This window comes from Periophthalmus magnuspinnatus, chromosome 24 (assembly GCF_009829125.3).
Source record: "Periophthalmus magnuspinnatus isolate fPerMag1 chromosome 24, fPerMag1.2.pri, whole genome shotgun sequence".
Taxonomy (NCBI): domain Eukaryota; kingdom Metazoa; phylum Chordata; class Actinopteri; order Gobiiformes; family Gobiidae; genus Periophthalmus; species Periophthalmus magnuspinnatus.
Window position 1 is genome coordinate 18,124,918 of NC_047149.1, and position 25,934 is coordinate 18,150,851.

Below are 25,934 nucleotides of genomic sequence, written 5' to 3' on the forward strand. Positions count from 1 at the left end.
TTAAGGCAAGCAAGTTTACAGAACAAAAAAAGACATTAAAAATCACAATACAACAAATCAAAATATAAATCATAATAAAGTTTACATTAAAAAGAGAAGTTCAGTATACAAACTTTTCAGTCATCTGCACAGTTTAACAGAACTGTTTTGAGCCTGGATTTAAACATTGTCAAACATTAACACCTGCCATAACCTCTTAATTAAGTCATTACTAAGTCTGGATCATTCCTAACAAACTATTAATAAACCATTTGTCCGTTATGAATTAAGTCTTTCTTCATGATATACTGAAGCTAATTCAAGTGTAGTTATTATAAAGTGTAACTAGTATTATTCAAGTAAATGTAACCTCTATAACTGTGTGGCATCTACTTGCGTTGGATGCTGATTCTTTCAAAAAATCAATTGAAAATGTTCCAGACAGAGACCATAGTGAACAGGAGTGTGCGTCAGAGCGGTCAAGTCACGTTAAGAGGTGGCTGAAGAAATGTAATATGTCCAGTCCAATGAGCAGGTTCTTAGTGAGACTCAAAGACAACAATTATGTGTGTCTTCATTTTATAATATGCCATTGCTGCGTTACAAATGACATCAGAACATTCTATAGTGCGATATTATTTAATACACATGCAAGCAGCTAAAATGTATATTATTTAAAAAGCTGATTTTTGTTGTAATAGAGCAAGGTGAAAGAAATGATCTGGTTCAAAATTTGTGCATTTACTTTTTGGTTATTTCATGACAAAATACAATGTAATCAATAGAGAAAACTGGCTCTTGCCTCCCATCTGTTTGTATGACACCATTATATTATATAATCTGAAAACCACCAATACCTATACCTATACCCAATACCATGGGATTCTGTATTTGACAAGTTGCAAAATGCGGACTTTTGATTCAAGGTGCCATGAAATAGAATCATAGACTTTATACATATGATTCTGTGGACTTGAGTGCGACGTCACCGACAGCGTTCAGCTCCAGTGAAATGAAGCTCATCGAGGTTAGCAGTTGTAGGGGTGAATATGGGGCACATTTCCAACCACGAGCATAACGGCAACCGAAGAGCCAATCCGCAGCCTTTTCACCTGCATCGCTGGTTTATCAGGGACCAGGCGCTTCATATCAATCAAAGGCAAGCCTGTCAGTCAAACCTGTTGACAACACTAGCAAGAGCAACCCCGGGGAAAGGAGGCGCCTGATTTGTCTGTTATTAATGTTCATGTCTTGATTTACGGACAAAATGGCGAAATAAAAACACCAGGATCATGTAGAGTGGGTCAATACCAATATTTTCAGACCAAAATGACAAGGCTCACTGCAGCAGTTACGGAGAGAGGGGTGACATTTTTTTATGAATAGAAAACAATATAAAGTAAGGTTGGTGGAGATGGCACTGAGGTTATATTAATAGAGAGGAATTTCAAAGCTCAAATAAAACAGGCTGTGGCGAATTTAAAAGAACTTAACTAAAGTATTGTGCATGCATTGCTTTAATGAGGAAACCGAATGCTTTAGAACAGGGGTGTCAAACACATTTTCACCGAGGGCCAAATCAACAAAATGGCTGCCATCAGAGGGCCAGATGTAATTAATGTAACTACTTTTTAAACTTGTTAATTAACTGTTTCTGTATTTATTACTTATTCACAAATATTGCATATGTATTTGCATAGATGTAAAAAAAAATATGGCTGTGTAAGTGCATATCTCCAGTTAAAATGGCATTTTAAGACCATCATACCTTTTAATTTACCCTGTCAAGGGCCACATAAAATGATGTGAAGGGCCACATTTGGCTTGAGTTTGACACATGTGCTTTAGAAAGATCACCTCTGACATGTATCTAGCAGCGTTAACTCCTGTCCTACCAAACGTCCTGGATTAACATATAGATTAGACACCTAGCAGTGGGTAAGCACGCAAATGTCAACTATACCACACTAATCAACAAGAATACCAGCAACCACTCTGCAATGGTACGCCCCTGCAACTTTCAAATTACATGTAAAATTCAATAGCTACAGATAAGGAGTGAAAATATGGTGAGAACCTAGCACTGGCGCTTGTGTTGTTGCACACCTGGAGCATACATCATTCTTGGCAGATTTAGGGCAAGTGGTTATTGAACAACATGGTGCCAATATCTGAGTTTTTTATGGCAAAATGTGACATGTCCTTGTGGTCTGTCATTGACTTGCAGATGTTCTATTTGTTCTAACAAATGGTACAGGATTCCCTGGGTGAGGAAGCATAAGGTCCCAGCACCATTTGTCACGCGCCACAAAATAGCTAGATTTATTTAAATGAACCTGTCAATTCTACAATATGGCAATCTCTAAAAGGTCCCATATTACTCTATTCTCTGATCTCGCTGTAATGTTGTTTCTTCATCACAAACACACCTGGAGTTGTGTTTTTGTTTCATTCACGAGTTTAACGCACAAACCCTGCATATTTAGGCTGAGCTCTTTTCACAAACAGAAAACACTTTGTTCCTCCTTGTGATGTCATGTGGAAAAACAGGAAGTGCTCCATGGAAATTCCCCATCTCTACTGAACTAAAGGTAAACGTTTGGTGTTAACTTGAAAACTACAATGACTATATTGATAATGTACTGACACTGCCTCTATTTGTCTACATTAATGTAAAGGTACATTATGCAATTTTTTTCTGATAAGGAGTCCCCTCTCCTCTCTGATATGTAACTTTGTCCTTTGGCATCTCATTGGAGGTAGATATGTTCAATACCATAATGTGAAATATTTCAGGTAAATGATTACATCTCCATGGACATAAAATGGCTGACCCTCCATCAGATTACATGTTGCACTTGCACTGCCAAATTATTAGATTATTAGATTTTATAACAAGCAAATATATCAAAATGAACAATACAAATAAATAAAGTTGTATTTAACCATTTTAATGCCAACAGATATCATAAAGTCCATCTATAGTTACACATATTAAACCTGAGTCTTACCTGATATTCCAAAGTCGAATATGGCCAGGTTTACAGTCATCAGTTCAGGAGGCTTCAGTTTGGTCTTACGCTTGATGCTCATGTAAATCACATATCCATTTCCTGTGGCAGACATGACCCCTGCAGAGCAATCAGAAATGGGGAACAAATATTAGGTCACTTTGCATTTTAATACAGTATTCATGTGTAGGTAATTCATCTTAACATACGAAAACATTAAGAAACAGTGTGTTTAACGAGTTTTGTTTTTTTTTTTCTTTTCCAATTTGTGCTGTGTGAGATAAAAATACAAAATTCGTATGGTGTATTCATGGGTTTCAGCTTCCTATTATATGCAACATTTTGAGTACTTTTCCCATTAAAATATATAATAGTTAGTTTTAAATTGCTAATCGCTATGGCAATGGTCCCCGTTTTTCATCATTCTGAAACCCGTGATAGGCAGCCTTTGCTATGATACTTTTTATTGAGGATGAAGTGTCTTGCTCCCCAAGACATGGAGTTGATGGTAGTTGGAATACCTAGAATAAGGCACAGGCTTGTGTCTTTCAGCTTTATAGAGTAAGTTAACACCACAGAGCGTGACCAAAAGTCAATATATAAGGACTCATATGATGAAGTGCTTGTGTTTTATAAGGCAGTACTTCATGCACAGGAATTTAAATTAGTTTACCTTTTCTCGGCACCTTTATGAACCAGCTGTCCTGGTTTATATTTGGGCCCATTAAATTGGTGGCTTTTAGATTCTCAGCTGTGGTGATGCCATGATGCCAGACGGGCATTAAGAGGTAGTTTTCTCTAATGAATAAATTGCATTTTATTTATATAGCGCTTTTCAAGATACTCAAAGCTGCTTCACAATACATACAAGAATAAAATATCACAAAATTTACAACATAAAATCAAACATTAAAAGCAATTTTGAACAGGTGAGTTTTGAGTTCTTTTTTGAAGGTGGGGAGGTCTGAGCAGTCACGGAGGGGTTTGGGCAGTGAGTTCCAGAGGGTGGAACTCTCTCCCCAGTTCGGAGCTTGGTCCTACAGGGCAGGGACAGGATGTTGGAGTTGGAGGAAGGAGGGAGCGAGATGGAGTGTGGTGGTGGAGCAGGTCTGTGAGGTAAGGAGGGGCCAGGTTGTGGAGAGCTTTGAATGTGATGAGAAGGATTTTGAAGTGGATGCGCTGAGGGACGGGGAGCCAGTGAAGCTTGTGGAGGACAGGAGTGATGTGTTCATGTGAGCGGGTGTGGGTGAGGAGCCAGGCAGTGGAGTTCTGAATGTACTGTAGTCTGTTGAGGGTTTTGGATGGTGTACCGTAGAGGATGCTATTGCAGTAGTTGATTCTGGATGTGATGAATGCGTGGATGAGAGTTTCAGCGGCAGAGAAGGTGAGTGATGGGCAGAGACGGGCTATGTTATTCCTTGCCATAGGTTCCAGTTCCCAGAGAACTCAATACAAAGGGTTTATACAAGTCCCATAATGTCTGTGAAGCCGATTTTTTCTTGTTAGAGACAAAAGTAGCGTGTTGTATACTGTCGGCTGGATCATTGCACATTCTCCAATAAAATGTAGGTGTTACTTTCAGATCAATAGGTTACACACATATGTACACTATAGGGCAGGACATACTGCAGAACACAGTGGTGGTGTATTTTTACATCGATACATTTTATTGGACTTTGCTGTTTATTTTTGATGCTATTTTATGTTTTATGTCTATGTGCAAACAAATGCTGGCCTCTCAAGTGTTGTAAAAATAATTAAACCAACAATAACAAGAGCTTAAGGCTAACACTAATCATCATTATACTGTGTGACAAACTACATTATAATGAAATATAATTGGGGAATTACCAAAGAGATGGAGGTCGTGAGACGATTGCACAAGATAATTTAAAAATTACGTAATTGACCTCCTTTGACCTGCAGTTTTCAAATATGCATTGTTATTAAAAAGGGAAAGTGCATATTAAGCAACATAACAGTTACAGTGCAAATATGCCATTAGAACAAAAGTACTCATTTTCATCTGTTGCCCTTGGTAACACAGAAGATGATGACAACTTATTACAACAATTATTCAGTTATCACTCACAACATTAACATGCACACCTGGAAAACCGGATAGCCTAGTCAGTTTATACCATCTTTATTTATACAGTGGGACTCAATGAGAACATTAGGGCTCTCTTTTTCGTGGGTGCCCTTTTTAATATACAAATACAAACAAAAACAAACAGCAAATAAGTATACAAGTCCATATAAAACATTAAAAACAGGTGCAGATGTGTGTATAAAAGTTTGTCACTAGATTATTCATTTACAATTCTGTCACTAAAGTATCCAGTTTTGCTTTTGCTTGAAGTGTATTCCATTTTTGTGAAGTAAAACAGCTAAAAACCCTCTTTCCGATCACAGTTCTGGTGCAACTAGTGCTCAGCCTTACGCAGTTATGTGATCTGGTGCTAAATGTTCTGGTATCAATGATTAAAATACTGGCAGTTTTTGAGGTAGTCTCTTATAAATGCTGCTCACTTCTCCAAAGAGAATGCAGTAATGGGAGGAGTCTGTATGTACTCGTAGGTAACACTTCCGATCACATATAGGACCAGACTAGGAGAAGCATTCAACTGCGCGGGGTAAGAAACAGCCAGGCAGATGTTTGGATGTTTACTCACTAGTTTTAGATCAACAGCAATGATTAATTAGTTTCTCCACCGCAGACTAGCACAAGTTTTTTTGTTTTGTTTCGGCCCACTACATTAAAGTGAAAGCAAAATCTACCAGAAAGTCAATGTGTTTATTTGTGCAGCGAGGATGTGAGTAATGCTTTAGTTTTTGCACTTATACTAAATCACTAGACGCCCCTGAACATTTTGTAGCCTCTCCATTCACGCTAATTCAGTTCTTTGTAGACTTGGACAAGAGCGGTTTGAGAGGTTTCAAGGAAAAGGAGTGGAATCAATTTCTTTTTGCACTAGATTTCTTTGGTTGGTGTTTTGCTCACGTTATTTTGTGGATAAAGGCCTGAAAAGTGTGTGATTTTCTGGACTAAAAAGTTTCAACTTCACAAGCTGGAAGCTGCAGACCCCACACAGATTTCACACCACCTACTTCTTTGCTGACCTCTTTTCATTAAACCACAGCTTACCACAGTACTTCTGCTCCTGTGAATCCTCACAAACTCTGAAGTAGTGGGGAGTTTCTCAGTCTGTTACCTGTCATTATTTTGACCAAAGCTGTGCTCGTATGTTTTATTCAGCTCTGGTGAAGCTTGCTTCTCCTGTTGGTGGTTTTCAGATTCTATAAAGTGATGATGATGAATTGAACCTTTTTTATTAGGGACTAAACCTAAACACTATTACATTACATTATTAATTTTGGCTGCCTCCACCTTTATTAAATATTATTGTCATATAGACAGCTGTGATGTCATCTGAAACCCAGCAATAGATCTTCTACTGTGCTGGAATTCATTCATCTTAGAAACACTGATGCTGCCTATAGACTTGCACAATCCCACTTATCCATGCACTGCACACATCAGACCTGCATTAGAATTGGCTCCTCTGCAGGTTGCAGTCTGCTATATGGGTGTTAGAGCATGAGGTCATTTGCATTAGATTCTAAAGTAAATAGTGTGCAAGCTGGAATTTCATATGGACACTATTTAACTTTTCTAGTGTGGTGTCCACCTGTCTCTCTAAGGATGCTATTGTGTTGCCTAATGTTCCAAAATATGACATTAAACATATCTAGCTTTTTTTTTAATTTGAGGTGTTTTTATTGCTCAAAGTTACCTAGAAAAGCATGCATTTCTACTGTGAGTGGGTTCATCTCTCCACAGATCTTGGCCCAGTGGCATCACCCAATTGTCTCCATGGCACCAGAAAAATAACACAGTGGCCTCTGAACAATTAATTATTATGTATAGTCAAGACTTTCTATCTTTTGAATATTTTTTTCACACATGTTTTAACAGCCATTGTAGATTCAAAGCAGGGCAGGAGAGAAGGAATCAACAACTGCTATAAATCCGTTTCTAATCGAATTGTTTTTATCATTGGTTTGATCAATAATTGTAATCACTATTAAAAATGGATTTGTTGCACAGCCTTATTCTCAAATAATGCATAAGGCCCTGGTTTTCTTCTTTATATTTCAACTTCAAATGGCAGAGAGAGAGTATAAAACATGATGTGGGGGTAACAGGGTTCATTCACTTTGTCTTGCAACTGTCCTAAGATAACAGTTACTTTTAATAATCTGCAAAAAAAAAAAAAAAAAAAAAAGTGAATACTTAATTTTCATGTTTAATTTAATCGGATTTAAAAGTTCAAAGGCGGGCCACATGATCTCTCCATTGCCTCTAATCTCATTGGTTTCTCAGTAGGACTCCAGCGATGTTCCATCTCAAACTTTAACAGATTCTATATACAGCGTAGTTTAATAATATATTTGTGACTTTTTAGTCAAGTGCAAAGATCTGTAATCATCAGGGGAGCATATTTTCAGAGAGAGAAGAACTTGTTAAAATTAAACCAAACTGTGGGATATTCTAGGCAAAGCAATAACATGTCCATGGAAACAAGCATGTAGAATGGTGGTGCTTTTTATTGTTTATTAATCATATACATTTTTATTTATTTCATCTTTATTTTATTTATTCATTTTATTATTTATTTATTTATTTTGCTTTATTTAGCATTTAGCGTTTTGTAGTGTAATTCTTGTATTGCTTTTACTGTTTTATATTATTATTTTATTCACTAGCAAGGACGACACCACAACAAATGTATATGATGTATATGAGGAGTCGCGTGAGCAGAGACATATGGTGTTGCTGGGATAGGCTTGTATAAATAGGGATTCTGGGTAATTAAAGGTGTGGTTGAGGTGAGCTGTGGTTCATTGGAGAGGAGCAGGAGGAGGTTGAGGCATGGTCCTGCTCCTGAATATCAGTTAATCCATATGTGGACTAGAGTGGAGGAATATTCCAATGCTTTTACATCAGTCTATGTGAAGCCCTTGAAAATTGTACAGTTCTTTCACTATATATAAGTACACATAATTATAATAGTATAGTAGGGTTGTCAAAAGAGCATGGACCACTATGGGCCCTATCTGCATGACATAGGCATAACATAGGTATGACTCCACATGATAATATAAAAGAAAGTACATTTTTTTTTATGTTGAAAATCACATTCTTTTCATATGTTTCAAGATTGCCCTTGGTGGTCATAGCAATTAAACAATCAAAATATTATGTTTTTTGAATGGGGAAAGGATCTCTATGGGTCCTCACAAAGTCTCTCAAATCAGAAAGGAACTGTTTCTCTTAAACCAATGAAATCCCTAAAGAAAGTGTCTTTTTTTTTTTTTCCAAATCAGTATCAATTCAGTAACAACAAATCAGTATCAATTATATTCCTTAGTATTGAAATCGGGTTTGAAATTTTAGTATCATTACAAAACTGTAGTAAAGTATTCTGTATACAGTTCCAGTGCCATGGCTGAGAATGGACCCAATTTTCCATTCCCCAAACCAAACCTATGAACCGTGGATATGAAGATGTGAAAGTCATTGCAAATATATTTATCATTCTCCCTGTAACTCATGAATCAGCTCAAGCAATTCTCTCACCACTGGGGAAGCAATTTATGTCTTATTCAGAATACCACTTGCGATAACTATTTCATAAATAATTGCGTTACGTTTCTCACAAGCGCCGGGCTACAGAGAGAATTGAAAACAAAACAAGAGCAATGTTCAGTGTGGAATTCAATATAGATGTATAGATATATAGTTAGTTTTTGTAGACAGGCAGCATAGCACATTCACCATGGACTTGGAGTTTAAACAAAACACTGCACAAATGCTAATGATTCAACAATCAGGGAAAAAAATGCTAACAACTAAGAAACACAAGTAGCACACACACAGAAATGCAAAGTAATACAAAAATACAAAACATGGCTAACCAGCTATGAGTTATGTATTTTTACTGTTCTTTACAATAACGGTGACACTTTGTTGTGCAGACGCCAACAGTGAGAATCAGCTGTGAAATCCCACACTTAAACATGAGCTGTGGGAAATTTATGTTTGTTATTTCACAGAATAGAACAGCAGATATAAATAGGCATTTTATTACTGCAGAAAAAATGTTATGCTAGTCTGAAAATGAGCTAATGCTGGTGCCCGGTACCTGTCCCACCTCCACACTACAGAAGTGAGTGCAGTGTAAACACAGCCTCCAGTCACAGGGACAATCTCTGCCTGAAATGATCATCTAGTGGACCAACAGTGGACCAACAGTGGACCAACAGTGGACCAACAGTGGACCAACAGTGGACCTCCGCATTTGAGCCCCGCCATGGTAGCTCTTCAGATCCTTTAAGATACTGTGCATACTAACAAACACATATTTAGACTGACAACATGACTGACTGCAAATTCTTACAACATTTATGGGGAGTGGCCTATACAATATGTATTTACTCCTCAAATTATGTTATCACAAAAAATACATAATAATCTGCACATCTTTTCATGAATATTCCATTCCATGAGCGATAATTACTGTTTCTTACCTTGTTGGATTGCACTGTTAATTCAATTGTGCCTTTCAAAATGCACTTAGTAATAATACATGCTCTTTATTATGAATCCTTTACCAGTGGCACTATTAAGGTCAAAGTACCCCACAAATATTCTTTTGATGAGTCCATCAGCTTTTGCCTGTGAGATGTGAGACATTAGCCACTATCAGACATCAATAGGACCCAGATTTACACCTGCAGAATATAATAAGAAACTGTATTGAATTGCTTTGCAAAACTCTTGCTTGTTGTAGATCACTGCACTGTAGAAAATGGGCCACATGTGTAGCATAGCCTCAAGTCATTCACATTCTCATTGTAAACACACAAAATGTTGTTCCAGTCCCATTTATCTTGTAGCTTATAAGTGCAATATGGAACTTTTCTGCTACAGGGAAGGACTGCCTTTCCACAGATATGACCTGTAATTTTGATAGATAAGTTTAATGCCAATATGATAACAATAATAACAACAACAACAATAATAATAATAATAATAACAATAATAATAACAATAATAATAACAATAATAATAACAATAATAATAACAATAATAATAATAATAATAATAATAATAATAAAACAAAGTGGGCAAAGAGACATGACAACTTGGTCAGAGCGGGAATCGATCCTTCCTCCTTCAGCTTGGGGGAGGCAGTGCTCTAACCACTGACCCATGTGGAAAATTTCAGGCAAAGCAATATTGACAGTTCTATCTGACAGTTCAATCTGGCTGTGTATTCATTACAACTCATAGCAGAGTTTATCTGACAGCAGCCTGTGCAGCAATACTCCTGAGGAGACCAGTCTATATCTATAGTGTTTCTCTATGCCTCTAAAATGAGTTGTACATAGCAGCGTTGTGTGGAAGCAACTAGTCTCTTTACATGCCCCTGTACAATCTGTGCAGGAACATGTGGGCAATAAAGAGCATAATGTCCAGCCCTGATGGTTAAGCTGTGCATAAGCCCACATAATTTTGTGCAGAGCCTCTGTTCATTTGAATGACAGTGACCTAATAAAACTGTTTCTATGGCTGCTGCAGAATGGAACAAGGAAATAATTAAGATAAAAACTCACAACAAACTACAGCTTGACTGGTGTAAAATATCTGAATAACAGGAAATATGTTATTCAGATATTCATAGCCTTTGCAATTTTATGACCATTCAGTCTGCCATTTCAATACTATCAAACAATTATAATACGCAGTCGATTCCATATTGTTAAACAAAATATTTAACAGTGTTGCAAAGAAAACTGCTCTTTTGTCATTTTTTAGACTCTACCTGCTGTTTATTAAGCCCCAATAGAATTAATAAGAATCTTGATTGAAACAGCAAATAGCAAATCTAATGACAATTGCAATTTTCATACAAAAAAATAAATGTTGTATAAACCTTTCAACCATTTTGCTTTTTTTAATTATTATTACTATTGTTCATTCTTTGACCAGATGCATGTTTATCTAGGGCCATACCTTTGGTTACACTGCAGTAGAAGCTGCTTGTTGTGCTGCTTACACTAAAGGATAAATATAATATAAAGTTCTCCTCCTCCTGCAGTGAGGCAGACCACACACACAGATCTCTGAGTGAATCCACAGCTTGTGTTTGAGAGCCATGTTTACACTCATTCAAGCCTCTGTTTTTGATTGAGCGTTGCCTCTTCAGGATTAGTCACTTCCTTATACACTGTGGGCTCGAGATAACCATTGCTTAAACACGCAGATTAAATCCATTATCTTTATGCTTTTGTGGAGGCATACAAAATGGAATGCTGGCAGTAAATAATAACCGACACAAACAAACAGCTACGTCTTATAATGGAAATACTCCTAAACCTACACCAAGACACCACCAACTTCCACAACCTATACAATAAGTAGGGTTACATTAATTTGACTTTTATGGTTGGCAAATTGTTGTGTATGTAATCCCTCAGTCGTCGAAGTATGATCCATATTCAAAAGAAAATTCAGTTCTGTCAACGGGACAAAGGTTTTAGATGGAAGACGTTTCCCTGTTCATCCAAGCGGCTTCTTCAGTTCTGGTCAGATTTGAAGGTCGACACTACCTTATATCTGTCTGAAAAGAGGAGCTAACTACACTGAAACTAACTTTTTTCTTTTCAGTTTCTGTTTGTTGGCTAGATCTATTGAACTACACAAAGTGTGAACTGTGCCTGAATCATATTTTGCATTGTTCAAGCCCCTAATGAGTTCTCTCACCCCTATTAGAATACAGGCTAAGATCATAGCCAAAGAAAAGAAATGGTTTGAGAGCAGAGTTAAAGAAGCATTTTTTGCTAGGAAAAACAATCAATTTTTGAACACAAATGGGGCCTTAGACATCATTTATCTCCCATTTATAACTCAACCCTCAGACCATAAATCAAAACAAGGAAAACAATAGTGATAGCCAGTATTCTACAGGCGTGAGAGCACCCATTAGGGTGTCTGAGTGATTATGCAAAATATGACTCAGGCACAGTTCACACTTAATGTAGTTCAATAGACCTAGCTAACAAATACAAACTGTACATAAACCGGTGTGTTACTTTCAGTGTTCAGACAGGTATAAGGCAGTGTCCACCAGCAATGTGCAATCAGCAGCCACTTGGAGCAGTGAAACATCTTCACTCAAAATTCTATTCTGTCAAATGGACAAAAGTTTTAGTTTTGGCAAATTGTTTTTACAAATCCAAAATGTGAGACAAATCCAAAATTTGGGGAGTATGATGTTTTTGGTTTAAAGACATGCCTTGATAATCAAATAAGGGGACGTGGCAAAACCTCTCCAAACTATTACACATATCCATGTATCTGATCCAAATGTTCTCTCAACAACTGTACAGGAGTTCATGCAAAAACAACTATTTATGCAGAAAGAAAGTATTAGGAAATATAAAGACTAAAACTTGTGGCTCATGTTTAATCTGCCTTTTTACATATAAATATCAAATCTTCAGTTAACTCACTCACTTAGAAGTCCTTATAATCGAAATAAAATGAGTAGTCGATTCATACACAGATTCATTGACTAAACAACTAAAGGTCTACAGCCCTAGCCATATGGCATACAGTGGCTAGTGTTTGCTCATTGATCCAAAGGTTGGCTATTCAAATCTTGCTCTCGACATAAACATCATTGGTTCAGTGACCAGACTCACACGTTGGAGGTGCAATTCCTCCGTGCCCCCGTGTCTGCATACACTGCTGTATGAATGCGTGTGTGAATGGGTGAGAGGTTCCTTGATGTAAAGCGCTTTTAGTGCCATGAAGGTGGAAAAGCGCTATGTAAAAATGTGACTATTTATTTGGTCAACAACGTGACTCATTACTGAAGCCAACTAAAGCAGCAGTTCAGGTTCAATCAGTCAGCATTTCCCACAAGTCCAAAAACCCAATGAGTATGCACACAGAGCGACTACAGCCAGAACGCAAGACATTTCAGACATAACTGCTTCAAATAGAATGAACCGTGATTCAATTTGTGGAAGTTTCTTTACAATCCAAGTCATGCCCAGTCACTTAATATGATCCAAACAAAGGGCCATTGTAACAGACTTGGAGGAGGTAAACTATGCTGTTGTGTTGCAAATCAATAAAAAATGAAGCAACACAAGGTTTTGCATGGTGTATTTTTTCAATCGTGACTTTCAATAGTAAATGCTTTTCAAATGTATGTCTAACACAGGCGGCGAACTTACTCATATGATCTACAAAAGATGTATTAAGAGCGTAGTTTTAGTGTTTGACTGATATAGTTATTATGACAGATGCAAAAAAAATTTAAAATTAAAATAAAAAAATCAATACCCAAATACTAAGCAATACTAAATCTATAATCAAATACTCATTTGAGCAGGTACTGATACTTTTAACTATCTTGTTCTTTCCAGTACTAGTATGTCCATGTAGTTACACACAATAAACACATTTAGTTGAAAATTACATACTGTAACTTTTTTATTACAATTCACATCTTCACATAGAAAATTGGTATCGAGCTTGATCATTAGCATTGAAATTAAACTTGCATATGTGTCATGACAACAGTAATGGTGACTAGGGATGGGACAATATACGATAATCGCGATAAAAACGTCCACAATTAATCGTTTGTGGCATTTTTTTAATAATCGCGATCATTGCACACAATTATAAACGCCTCTGCGGCACCAGACTGCCTCATGGTTCTGGTTTCAATACAATGTTTAGATGTTAGTTCTGGTGTTTCTCCACAAAGGGGCCTCTGTCATAGCAATGAAACGTGGTAGCTTCTATGCTTATTCTGATTTGGGGATGGTTTTGCACCTCAGTCACTGTCATGGCTCGTGGGCAGGCAGTGGCTCCGGAGCCCAGTGACATTTATATCCTCCACTCAACAAGGTGAAGTCTGATGCGTGGAATTATTATGGCTTTGGTGGCTTATCTTGTTGGTCTTTTGTTTCAAACAGCAGAGCCTGCTGAAAAAAAATACAGGTCCGAGGGCAAACGCCAGCAACTTACATGCACATTTACAAGACAACCATCCTGCATGGTTTGACAAACCTGAGTAACATACCATGTAAAATGAACTATTGAATGTAGTTTGTGTTAGTTTGGATGTGTATGAATGTGTGTTTGTGTCGACTTTGCTATCACTCAGTTAGCACTAGCTGAAATGAAGAATTTTGCACAGCTTGCTAGCAGTGGCACATGGCTTTGCAACAACCATGAATTAATCTGAATACCTATAACCTACCTATAAATACATTTATTTTCTCTACAAGGTCCTGGTGTGCACATACGAGGACATTATACTGCCTTGGTCCATTATTGTGATAATATTGTTAATTACGATTATTTTGGTCTAAATTTTAATACTGTCCCATCCCTAATGGTGACAAAGTATAGATTATTGAAATACTCAAAATATGTTTCGTCAGAGGGTTACATATCACTTACTATAAGGAAATGACAGTAGCAGTACAGCCAGTTACTGCTAAATCTAAATTGTAACAAAATGTGACTGCTGTATGTGCCAGAGGACATGTGGTACCAGACCCATTTGATGCTGATGTGGGGGGATTAAAGGCTGCTCTGTCCTGGTAGCTCTGCTCTTGGCAAAATGGCTGAGTTGTCTAGAAGTGAGCAGAAGTCTTATCGTGTATTGACATACTCCCATTATAGAAGGGCAAGGTCGACATTCCATCTCTGGTAATTGAATGGAATAAATGACTCCTGCTGCTGTAACTCCCACACAATCATGAAATACTATTGGGCTAGACAAATAATTGAACAAAAAATTCAAATGGCTATACTACCTACCAAGACACTTCATTTGCCTTGTCTCCAGTATGGAATGGGAGCATGTTTGTGAGATCAAATGCAGAACAGTGGATGGAAAATTGCCCCTGACTACAATCAGTTGTGTTTACATGCATGTATCTTATGATGCAAGTTCATTAGCAAAACTATTCTCCGCCAAATAAACAAATAATAATAAACTGACAAAGGAAAGGCTTAAACTATGTAAGTGGGGTGATTCATTTTCATGGTTCAATCACATCCAGAGTTAATAAGGCCCTTGGACATAAAAATGGAGAAAAAAAATAATAATTGCAAAATATCAGTCAGAAAATTGCTGTGTCGATATTTCCCCAAAGTCCTTCAGCTTCATTACCATGTTCAGTTTCTTCAGGCGGGGGGTTGTATTGAACAGCTTAAAAAGGACTTTGTGTTTGAAGCTGAAGTCATGTGATGTGAGTATTAAAATAGAACAGAGAGAGGTACAGTGCACTTCCTGTTGTGCTGTTCATTCAGAATGTTCATGTGAGGAAGCATTTCTCACCCCAGGAGGCCGAGCTCAGGAGGGGCTGATGAGATTACTGTGGACTTCAACCACATGTTCTCTGGGTGTTTGATCATGTGATGAGGCCAGCAGAGCCTACACAAGTATGATAGGGGCACGTGTGTGTGTGTATGTGTGTGAAGATATAGGTCTCATCTTCAGCTCCTGGGGTGTTTTAGTCAAAGATGCTCACTGAATGTTTACTTCCCACAGTTTGTCTAAATGACAAATTAAATTACTGTTAGAAAATTCCACCAAAAAAAGGTCCAACTTAACGACCAAAATCGAGATCTGAAAAGGTTGAAACAAAAAAGAAAATCCCACAAAAATCAGTAAATGTGAATCCAAATGTGTCAAAATCCAGACACTAAAGTTTTTCTTACATATGTAGTTGACCTCCATGTCTCCAACCAACCAGAGCAGATATCCAATCAGGAGTGTGATAGCACCAGCTTCACAAGAATCCAGTGGAGCATCCAGCCATGTCAGATTGAATTTTAATGAATGCATGGAATGTTTTGCGCAACTGCAATTAACACAACAGCAGATGTGTTGCAGTTGCTTCCAATACTATGAAGCCATAATGACAACAGTATTACAAAGACTATTTCCAACTGCAGTTACTATGCACTATCCAACGTATGAAACTTTTATATGATCAAGCGGTCAAAAGGAAAAGTCCTCACAAGGATAGATAAATGTCAGGGCGAGTAAAAGCTACACAACCCATAAAAACTGGGTCAAGGACTTCAACCTCTGATGCTTTCTCTGTATTGATTTTGTTATATTTGAATTCAGAACACCACAGATATCTCATTAGTGAACCACACCCATGGACATACAAATAATGAACTACGTGGTATTTGCTAAGGGTGGATATGAGGAGTGACGAGCTACTGGCAGGGTTTGCAAAGTGGACCCAGTTTCCAAACAATATAATGATTGTAATAAAATACATCGATTTAGAATTGCAGAGTCTCCACACATGAATGATAAAAACACATTTAACCCATCACTGTCCCATTTTGTCGTAACTACATGCAGATTATCAGTTTAAATTTCAATATATACGCCTCAATACCGTACCAAGACCCCTCCTCTTGTCAGAATTATCCATAGGCCCTATCAGTTTGTGGTACTCAGGCCTAAGAAAAGCAATTTTGGTCAGCCATAGTCATTTTATGAGTTAATGACAACTCAAAGGAATTTACATCAAGGAACAATTTAATTCACCTTTTTTTTTTTAAATTCACCAAATAGACCATCACTACTTTCTTATTACTTACATCATCACTACTCCTTCCTCTGGCTTTAGAAACTGGAAGGTTTTCTCAAGCCCCTGAAGAAGAAACACTTTGCGGTTTATGTGAGTTGGGAGAAGTGGAATGTGAAGCTCATTTTTTGTTGTATTGTCCATTTTATGATGAATTTAGAAATCCTTTATTTAATGAAATGTTCACCCAATGTTCTGGTGTAATCACTGACAACAATGACGACAACAAGATGAAATGGTTGTTTAATTCTAACGTTTATAAGTTGGCATCATTTCTATGTAAAGTCTGGAAGAAGCGACAGATGAGTTTGTTTAAATGAGTCTATTGTTTTTCTGTAACACACGTCTGGACTATTGTATTTTGTTAATGGCATGGCATTCTTTCTATGCAAGACACAATAATAAATTCAAATTAACCGAAAAATCAATCAATCAACTTATACTCCAGTGAAGATGAATCTAGCAGGCTTGTATTTTCAGACATAGCTGCTGCCTCATCCGTAAGTACCAACAAGAGACACAACATCTTTCAGGTTTAAGGATAATTGACTTGAAACATTGTTGTTGTGTTTACCGTGCAGTGTTCTGGACCAGTTGGCAATCAGAGAGGTGAGGAGAGAAAGGACTAGCAAGGGGTCTATACTCTAACTCCACAACACAATTAAGCAACGTGTCTGTGACTAATGTGGCTGTTTAAAGCTGTCATTATGGTATTTATAGACAGCAGCGATTAACTACCAGATCAATTCAAGTGGTCTCAAACATTAATGGGCTCAATGCTACTGGGGTGAAGTTATTATCAGTGGATGGTCGCTGTGCATATTCCAGTGGGAACCTTACACTCCATATCAGGGGTAGGCAATAATAACTCCTTATAACACCATTGCCAGACTGGACTGGACTAGACTGGAATGAGCAATGCTGGACAATAATGACAATGTCTTGAGGGTTGAGGGTTTATGTCTCCAGTGGTGATGTTAAATAAACTTCCCCTGCATTAGAACCCCAACCTCTTGTCTCTTCTTACAACTCTATTTATCTATTTCACTTTATTGCAGGAGATCCATCCATACTGTGAAGTTAAGATCTGTATTGTAATTTCATAGTCTTGCAACTGGAATTAGATTTGTGATTTTTGTTTTTATTTTTGGGTTCCTATTAAACGCAATACCTAAACTAAAAGATTAACAGCTTAAATATAGCCACAAGTGGCAATGATCAGGCCTCGTCCGTGCCAACGCATATGAAAGTTTGTTTCACTCTGTAGGGGGCGCTAATACACCAAATTCCATTCTTTTGTGTTGAGTAGGTTTAGGGCAGGAGGTTTAACTGATTTAACTGATTCAGATTTGTATGTGCAAATGGGGAGCAAATTATGTGAACTGGAAATTTTAACAATTTGGGCAAATTCTGCAGTTATGGTGCAAAAAGACCGAATGTATACAAGCAATTTGGATAATGTTTGATGCCCACTACTCTAGAACATTTCATTCAATTTAAGACTATTCCGACAAATGGCCAAGGAGGAGTTCATCAAAGTATCATCTGTTAAAAACATGACAACACCTGGCTGACATCTGGTTGAGCAGAAGGCGTTACCATCATAATACATTTACTTATCTTGTCATTATCTACTTCTGTGTCAAATTTCGGGATTCTAGGGGCATTTTTTTGGTGGGTTCTCATCTCTTAATACAATTTTTTGTGTGTGTAGGGGGGTGCTGACGCCTTTTAAAAAATTGTAAATACCTAGAATGGGTGGTTCTGAGAAAAATAACAAGAAGAAAGAAAAAAGTATATTCCGATTCCCATTTTTAATATAATAAACAATACAAGCACTTGCACATTCCTATGTCATGGTAAGGGTCCCTGGTCACTCACCGACACTTCACTTAATAAATACAAAAGTCTTGTATATTTTAGAACATGTTTAGAGGTCTGAGCTACAGGGTTACCAAGACATTCCATTCTACAGGGCTAGAGATTCTATGACATATAAATAATTGCGTCCTGTGCAATGCGATGATGCACTTCTATTGACTGATTTTGAAACCCATACGGACCTGCTCAGTATGACCATTTAGCTGTGGAGATTGTCCTGGGAACATGATTTGCCCACTGGTCCTTTACACCTTGACAATAGCAATTAGAGGGATACATCAGAAATCAGAACGATTCCCAATAATGGGACATATTATATTCATGAGTACCCACAATGCACCTGTCTTTTATGTAAATGTAAATTGGTCAAGCATGATTTATTAGTTCTTTTCTGACAGTACTGATACTGCCCACTGTCAGAAGCTGTAGTAGTCTAATTTAAACAGTTGGGAATATGTGAAGCAGATGAATGAGCTTATCGAATGTATCACTGATTAACATACGGGATGGGAGCAAAAATAATGCATAATTCACTTAATACAAAATATGGACATGCTTTTGTATGCTCTGTTAGAACAAGGTTGACATAAAAGCCAAGCCAATTTGGAAACACAAAAAATTACCCAGATACTTTGATCTTCTTATTGTGGAAAATTGTTATTGCCATTTAACCATAGTCTGTATAAAAGAAGTGGACTAAGTGAGTGTGACGTCACCCATAGTGTAGCCCACTGGTTTATATATAAAGCCAACCTGTATATATTTAACATGTTTATTTCTGCATACGGAGACAGATCATAGCCGTAAATTAGGTCAAAACTGTTAAAAAGCTAATTGTACCACAGAACTCTGGAATGCCCTGTAGCTCAAGTGTTCAAACAGCCAAACTATTTGCTATCCCAAGTGCCAGTGTAATTCAGAAACTGGAATTTGCAACAAGTTAAAGAAGAAAATTGTGATTTTTGACAAACAGCATGGAGAAAGTTCGCTCCAGGGGAATCTAAAATAGTTCATTGCTCCCTGGAATGTCCTCTATGTTCCCAGGGGGAGACCCATGGGAAGTTACAGCAGGGGTTTGAGTAAATCTTTATAGTCTCACAAACAGAACGTAAATCTGAATTGACGTTTGTATAAAATGAGATTGGACATTCTATTAGAGTGAAATTCCAAGGGTCTGCTTGTCTTTCAATAGAAGTTACAAGCTTTGTCTGAAATGTTCCACTGTATGGCATTAAATTTATCGTCATGGAGGCAAGAAATTACCACCAGCCCAAGTTACCGGTCAGGTCTGTGGAGAGACGATCATGCTCACTGTAAAAATGCATGTTTTTCAATATATTTTTGAGAAATAGGAAAAACATGTCAATGAATAACTGCAACATAGACACGGCAAAACAATAACGTCTCCATGGTGGCGGACCCTCTACCACAAAAGTTACATAGTGCACCTTTATAGTATTATTAATGAAAAATATTGAGTTTTTTTCCATCGTGTGTTCAATGTAAAGCATGATGTTGGGTTTATGTACACATGTGTTCCCATAGCACATCCTATTGTCTATTATAAAACAAACTCCGTGTTGCTCACTTAATTGTGGAGGCGTAATGTTAATTGGCGCAGGTTTTCCAGTGTCACCTCAGTGTTAGTGATGCACTGACCTTTTTTAGAATCACCTCAAAGCTTGTAATCTGTCAGCACAGGCTGGAGTAGCAGGTGGATGTGGCATTAAGGAGGTCACGTAGATATGAAGGAGCTAGTTATGCTAGCTTTTTTTTTGCTTAGGGAGAAATTTGGGAAGAGAAATGTCTAATTACAATATATCTGACCACGTTTTTCTTTTCTTTTTTTTTTAGATAAACTACTGAAATCGGTGTCTGTAGAGGTTAAACTATATGGCTCTCAGGGTTTGTACATCAAAAGACCCAATGTAGACGGAGTATTAAGAGCTATGACCCTGCTGAAGGCTGAAGTTTAAAGGATAAACTTAGTGCTGCACATAAGTATTAAGTATTAATCTCCTATTTAAAAAGAAGATACTGCTGTGCTGAGTTCACTCCATCATCAGACAGGGCTGTGTGGCTTTTTATAATAGGCCTTTAGGGGATTATAAGGATCAGAGGCACATGGAAATGGTAGACTACTGTATTTATCATATCTGAAGTTGAATTATGCAACCGCTTACATGTTTTTCCAAGACGTACCTGCTAATCTGATACCACAATTCCCCATATGGCATTCAGTACAAAAGTGCTCTAGAATCTCAAGACAGACCTATGCTGAGAGAATGACAGAATACTAAATGTACTGGATAATTATAGCGTGTCAAATTTCAAATATTGAGTTGGCAGTGCACAGGAGTAAATGTGAAAAGCTTTTCTGTGTAAAGTGAATCAAATGGACCGTTCGACACTGCAGATGCACAGATGACATGAGTGTAATGACAGCAGACACTCACCTATAATACAAACATAGAAGGCTGCAACGATATCGGCCTCTGGGGAGAGTTTGGAAGCGAAGGGGTCTCCTCTGAGCAGGTAGTGAGGGACGTACGCTTGGTGCCACGTGTCGTTCTCCATCAGCGTGAGACCTACACACACAAAACACATTATTGCTTTATCAAATTTACTTTACTAACAGGGAGAGTCATTTTACGTGTAACTTGCTTGTCTCCATGGAGATTGTATTGCTTTGCCTGGAGTGTTCCACAGTGTGACTTGTCTGGGAAATTCAGAATATCTCTCTGTACTTTTTTATACAGATTGATATCAGTCTGGTCCCCCACGCTCTCTGCTGCAGCCCGGCCAGACGTGATTGTGCAACCAGATTCATTTTTTTTCAGTGACGCTTGTGAAATGAAGGAGCTCACTGGTCACTAACAAATAAAATTAAATTGACCTCATCTCAGATTAACAGAGTTTAGTGCTTGGCTCATTGATTCTTCAGAAATCCGATATGTTTTTCAGCCCTCTGTGATATTGTTCCATTTTTTAAAAAATTTCAGTACAACAGACCATGCGTGTTCCTGATTGGCTAATCCACCTGTCAATCACACCCATTTGAAAACAGGGATATTCACCAGTGTCCATACTCACATCTTCTTAAGTATTGAAGAAGTGTGTATTCTGGGTCTCAGGTAACAGTATGACATTCACCTTATCCATCTTCAAGGAGAAAAGCAGTTGGTACCAGCAGGTCATGTTTTAAGCCAGATCTGTGGAAAGGCGACCCCGCTCACTGTAAGAATTCATGTTTTTCAAGGTATCTTTGAGCAATAAAAACACGTGCAATTGCATATCAGATAAGTTTAATGCTATACTGTGGAAAATTCTAGGCAAAGCAATTAAAGTCACAATAGTGGCAGACCCCCTCCCACCACTGGGAAGTTACATAGTGTATTTTTACTGTTAATGTTTTGAATTTAATGTGTGATTATAAAAACTGGGTTAACCTGTGCTGGTACATAAATGGGGTAAACGGGGTCAAGTTGATATAAGACTAAAGAGCAAAAATAATGTGTGATAAAATGCATACACATGAAAGTAAACTGTATGCATTATTCACTGTTCATAATATAGAGTTGTTGATTCAAGAGATGACATAAACATGCCGTGGTGCCATACAGGGGTAGCAAAATGTAGGCCATATTTTCACCTTATATAAGCCGACTTTAACATTGGAACATAATGCACACATAATGGGTATCGCGATCATCACCCTCAATTTTATGTGGTATTGAACTAGGGGTGTATTCGGACAAGCGACGGTAGCTTGTCTGAAATGTTCACTCCACCTTCTAATTTAAACCCTTCAGCAAGTAGCCAAAACACACCTTCTCGTCCAATTCGAAATCACTTTGTTTGGAGCTACAAATTATGTGATGACAGAGTAATGTCGGTGTGTCCTCAGGTAGGACACTTACCAATGTATGAATGTGTTACGTGTCTGGTGGATGGTGGTGGTCAGAGGGGCCGATGGCACAGATTGTCAGCCTTGCTTCCGTCAAAATCATTATTATTGCACAATATTTGAACTTAAATAACACTTGCACTACTGACATGCGACGTATTAACAATAACCTACAAACCCCAAAGTTATGTTCTGACAGACTTCATGTATTTGTGAGAGTCTCAAGTGTTGCGTAAGGTTAGGGTTGTAGGTTGTTGTGCTGCTTTTAACAGCCTCTGCCTTTCTCTGTAATTCTTTTCTTCCACATAATAGTCAAGCCGGTATTTCACATCCATTCAACACGAGCCCTCCGTCACCCTTGCCTCGCACTATAGTTTAATAATAAAGTGCTGGTCTTCAACCCACAGACATGTTTTCTTTCTTGACAAAGGTAGAACTAGGATTTAGGCTTAAATACTATGAGGTGATTGGTCAACCTGAGCACTGTTTTGTAAATATGCTTCATTTGGTACTGCTGTATTGTAGTATAACAATTCCCCCAATAGATTCAAAAAACAGGTACATGTTTGCAGATGGTGAGGTTTATTAATTAGTTTTTTTTCTTTATTTACATACAAAAATGTCCAGCCAACTGAATAGCTTCTCTGATATGAGCCAACATGGAACCCTTACTAAACGGACAACAGGTGACAACAACAAGGCTGTGGACTGAACAATAGAAACAAGTTTGGATGATAATAGAGGAGGGAGGGGGGTGATCGTGTTTTATGAGACGTGGAGAGTTAATGAGGCAGACTCTAGAGAGACGCCTGACAATGGAAACTGCATCTGAGTGCAGAGGATTACGAGGCAGGTGGATTTCAGCAAAGGGAGATAACAATTATATAGATCAGACATTGGCAGAAGGCAAGGCAAGTTTGTTTGTAGAGCACCATTTGTAATTAAAAGTGCTTTGGTATAAAACAAAAGTGAATAAAAACATAATGAGTATTCAATTTATTTTAAAAGAGAGGAAATAAATTGTGTTTTTGTTAGAATAGAGGCCTGTCTCACATCTGGATTTTAGCTGCATAAAACTGAAACATTGATTCTCCATATTTAGTCCAGACTCTGGGCACCAGCAGGAGGCCGGTCCCTGAAGTCCTCAGAGTGTGAGATGTTTCATATGGCACTAACATGTCAAAGATGTACTTTGGTGCTAGGCCATGGAGAGATTTGTACATGGGTGGGCAATATGGTAATATTATTGTGATAACTCCAATATATTTGCAGCCCACTAATCCCAACCCACAAAGAGATCATGTCAGTTAAATGGAGGAATGGAAAGAACTAAGGAAACCCACCTGGGGACAGACTGCATAAAGTTTAGAACAATAAACTTAAAGTTGTAATGAGTTTCTGTTCTCTTCGGTCCTCATGTCCAATTCAATTATAAAGTCACAACAATACAATATAACTAAAGACGACCAGCCCCGAGATACTGAATAATGCTCCATCTGCCGCGCTGCGTCAATTAACTACGGGCTGTAGTTTTGTTATCGAAAACTCATACATCCACAAAAGGTACAAGGGACAACTTTAATTTAATTAAACATTATATTTAAATGCATGTGAATGTTTTATGCTGAAATGCAGTGACTTCAAATAGAAGAGATCCTGATCAACTGCGTTTACCATTAACCTTATCATCCTGACATTCCTATTCTCGTTAAAATGACAGTTTAGTGGCAAGGTGATTCTTTTAAATGCATTGTTTATTTAATACAGTTTTTGAAGTAAAAATATCACATAATACTTGTATTGTATCTCTCAGAAAGAAGTAAAGAATACCCTCTGTGTTCTTTGAGTGAAAGAACTATACAAATGTCCACTGCATTCAAGGCCCTGTTGCACCAGTGCACAAGAAACATCGATAATAAGATTAGCTGGACCACAAAGAAGTGACATTTTACTGACCTGATGACAACCAAAGCTTCCCCTGGGTTTTCTTTAATGAGTGCACTATTGATTCAACTAGCATTTACTTTTAACAAAGCCCACAACTGCCTCAGTGAATCTAAAGGCTTCTTGGTTTGATCATTTCATCATTATTAGCAAAGTTAGCAGGTGAGTATATCAAGAAGCTAAAGCAAAGTTATGTAGTAGTAGTAGTAGTAGTTGTTGTAGTATAGTAGTAGTCATAGTAGTTCATAAGCTTTTTCCCCAAGGATCGCACCATCACAATAAAAAGTGTGATATATTGCTACAGAAAATATAGTGGAAATAAAGATCATAGTAACAACCATTTTAAGCAGAATAGTAAACCCTTTTCAACCACATTATAAAGAAGATATAAACTGCAAAAATGCAATAGCCAGTGCAAGTCAATATCATCATTCAATCTACATATCTTTCTAAGAGTCCCTATGCTTCTTCATTTAATATTTGATTTTATTTTTTATATTTAATGCAATATATTTCTGGGTTCTGGTTTCTTCTGGGTGAGCAGCTTGTCTGCTTTGCTACATCACAGAAGAAAACCTCCATATGTGGCACTGCAGAGTTTGGACTTGCAGGCAACATCTCTGACATCTTAGTGCCACATGAACAAGCTGTTGCCTTGCCTTGTTTGCACTACTGGGAGTTTTTTGGGTTATTTTTTGGCTAAATGATACGATTTGAGCCCTAAAAGCTTCACTTATGTGGTTTAAATCTGTTTTTGTGTTTTTGTGTCAGTGGCATAAAGTTGTTTCATTATTATAATTTATCATCTACATTTACTTCAGCAATGTATTATAAATGTGTTATCCTGACAGGCCTAGTTCAGGGAGCATTCATACCAATTTGACTGCAGTACGATTGCAGTCACCCACTTAGAACATGTGACCTGAAATAGTCTGGGGAGTTCAGAGGAGTGTGAAATAGAGCTCAGAAATGTGACCGTCGGACCATTCACTCCAATCGCACCATGACACTTTTGCATTCCAAAAATATTAGAGGGTTTATAGGATGCCATTTTCTGATGCCATAACTGGAGAAATAAAAAAAAAAAAAATATATGAAAAATAAATTGCACTTTGGGCAAAATGGCAAAAAAAAGAATGAGTCACATTTTGATAATTTGATTTGATTTTCAAAAACAAAAAAAACTTGCTCAATATTAATTTCATAAACATGTCAGTGCCAGTGAATGGAAAATAGCCATATTTCTTCATCCAAAATCTGAACTTTCCAAAGCACATGTTTTACTTCCAGAGGATTCGGTGTGGATTTGTCGATTAGAAATCCCCAAGTATCAAGTTTCACATCTTGGTTTGATAAATACAATATAATACATATCAGCCCTACTCCGTGTTTTTTATGTTTCCAGGGTAACACAGTCGGCAGTCTCCATGTGATCTAAAGCTGTTATGGTCTGTTGTTGCCTTTCTGAATATTTGTCTGGGTAATCTTTATTTTGATGA

At 37.5% G+C, this 25,934-nt stretch overlaps 1 protein-coding gene across 2 annotated transcripts in view; it reads right to left on the minus strand.

Moving 5' to 3' along the window:
- opn5 (opsin 5) overlaps positions 1–25,934 on the minus strand; it is a 46,684-nt gene that overhangs the window by 15,783 nt on the left and 4,967 nt on the right. The window contains exons 1-3 of one of the 2 annotated variants that reach the window (XM_055232327.1): positions 21,678–21,762; positions 21,041–21,172; positions 2,991–3,110 (exon numbers count right to left, since the gene is read on the minus strand). In XM_055232327.1, the coding sequence (XP_055088302.1) occupies positions 2,991–3,110; positions 21,041–21,161 (241 nt within the window). In that variant the 5' untranslated portion in view covers positions 21,162–21,172; positions 21,678–21,762. Of the gene's footprint in view, positions 1–2,990; positions 3,111–21,040; positions 21,173–21,677; positions 21,763–25,934 lie in introns of those variants that run through there. The other variant, XM_055232326.1, reaches the window with a different exon arrangement.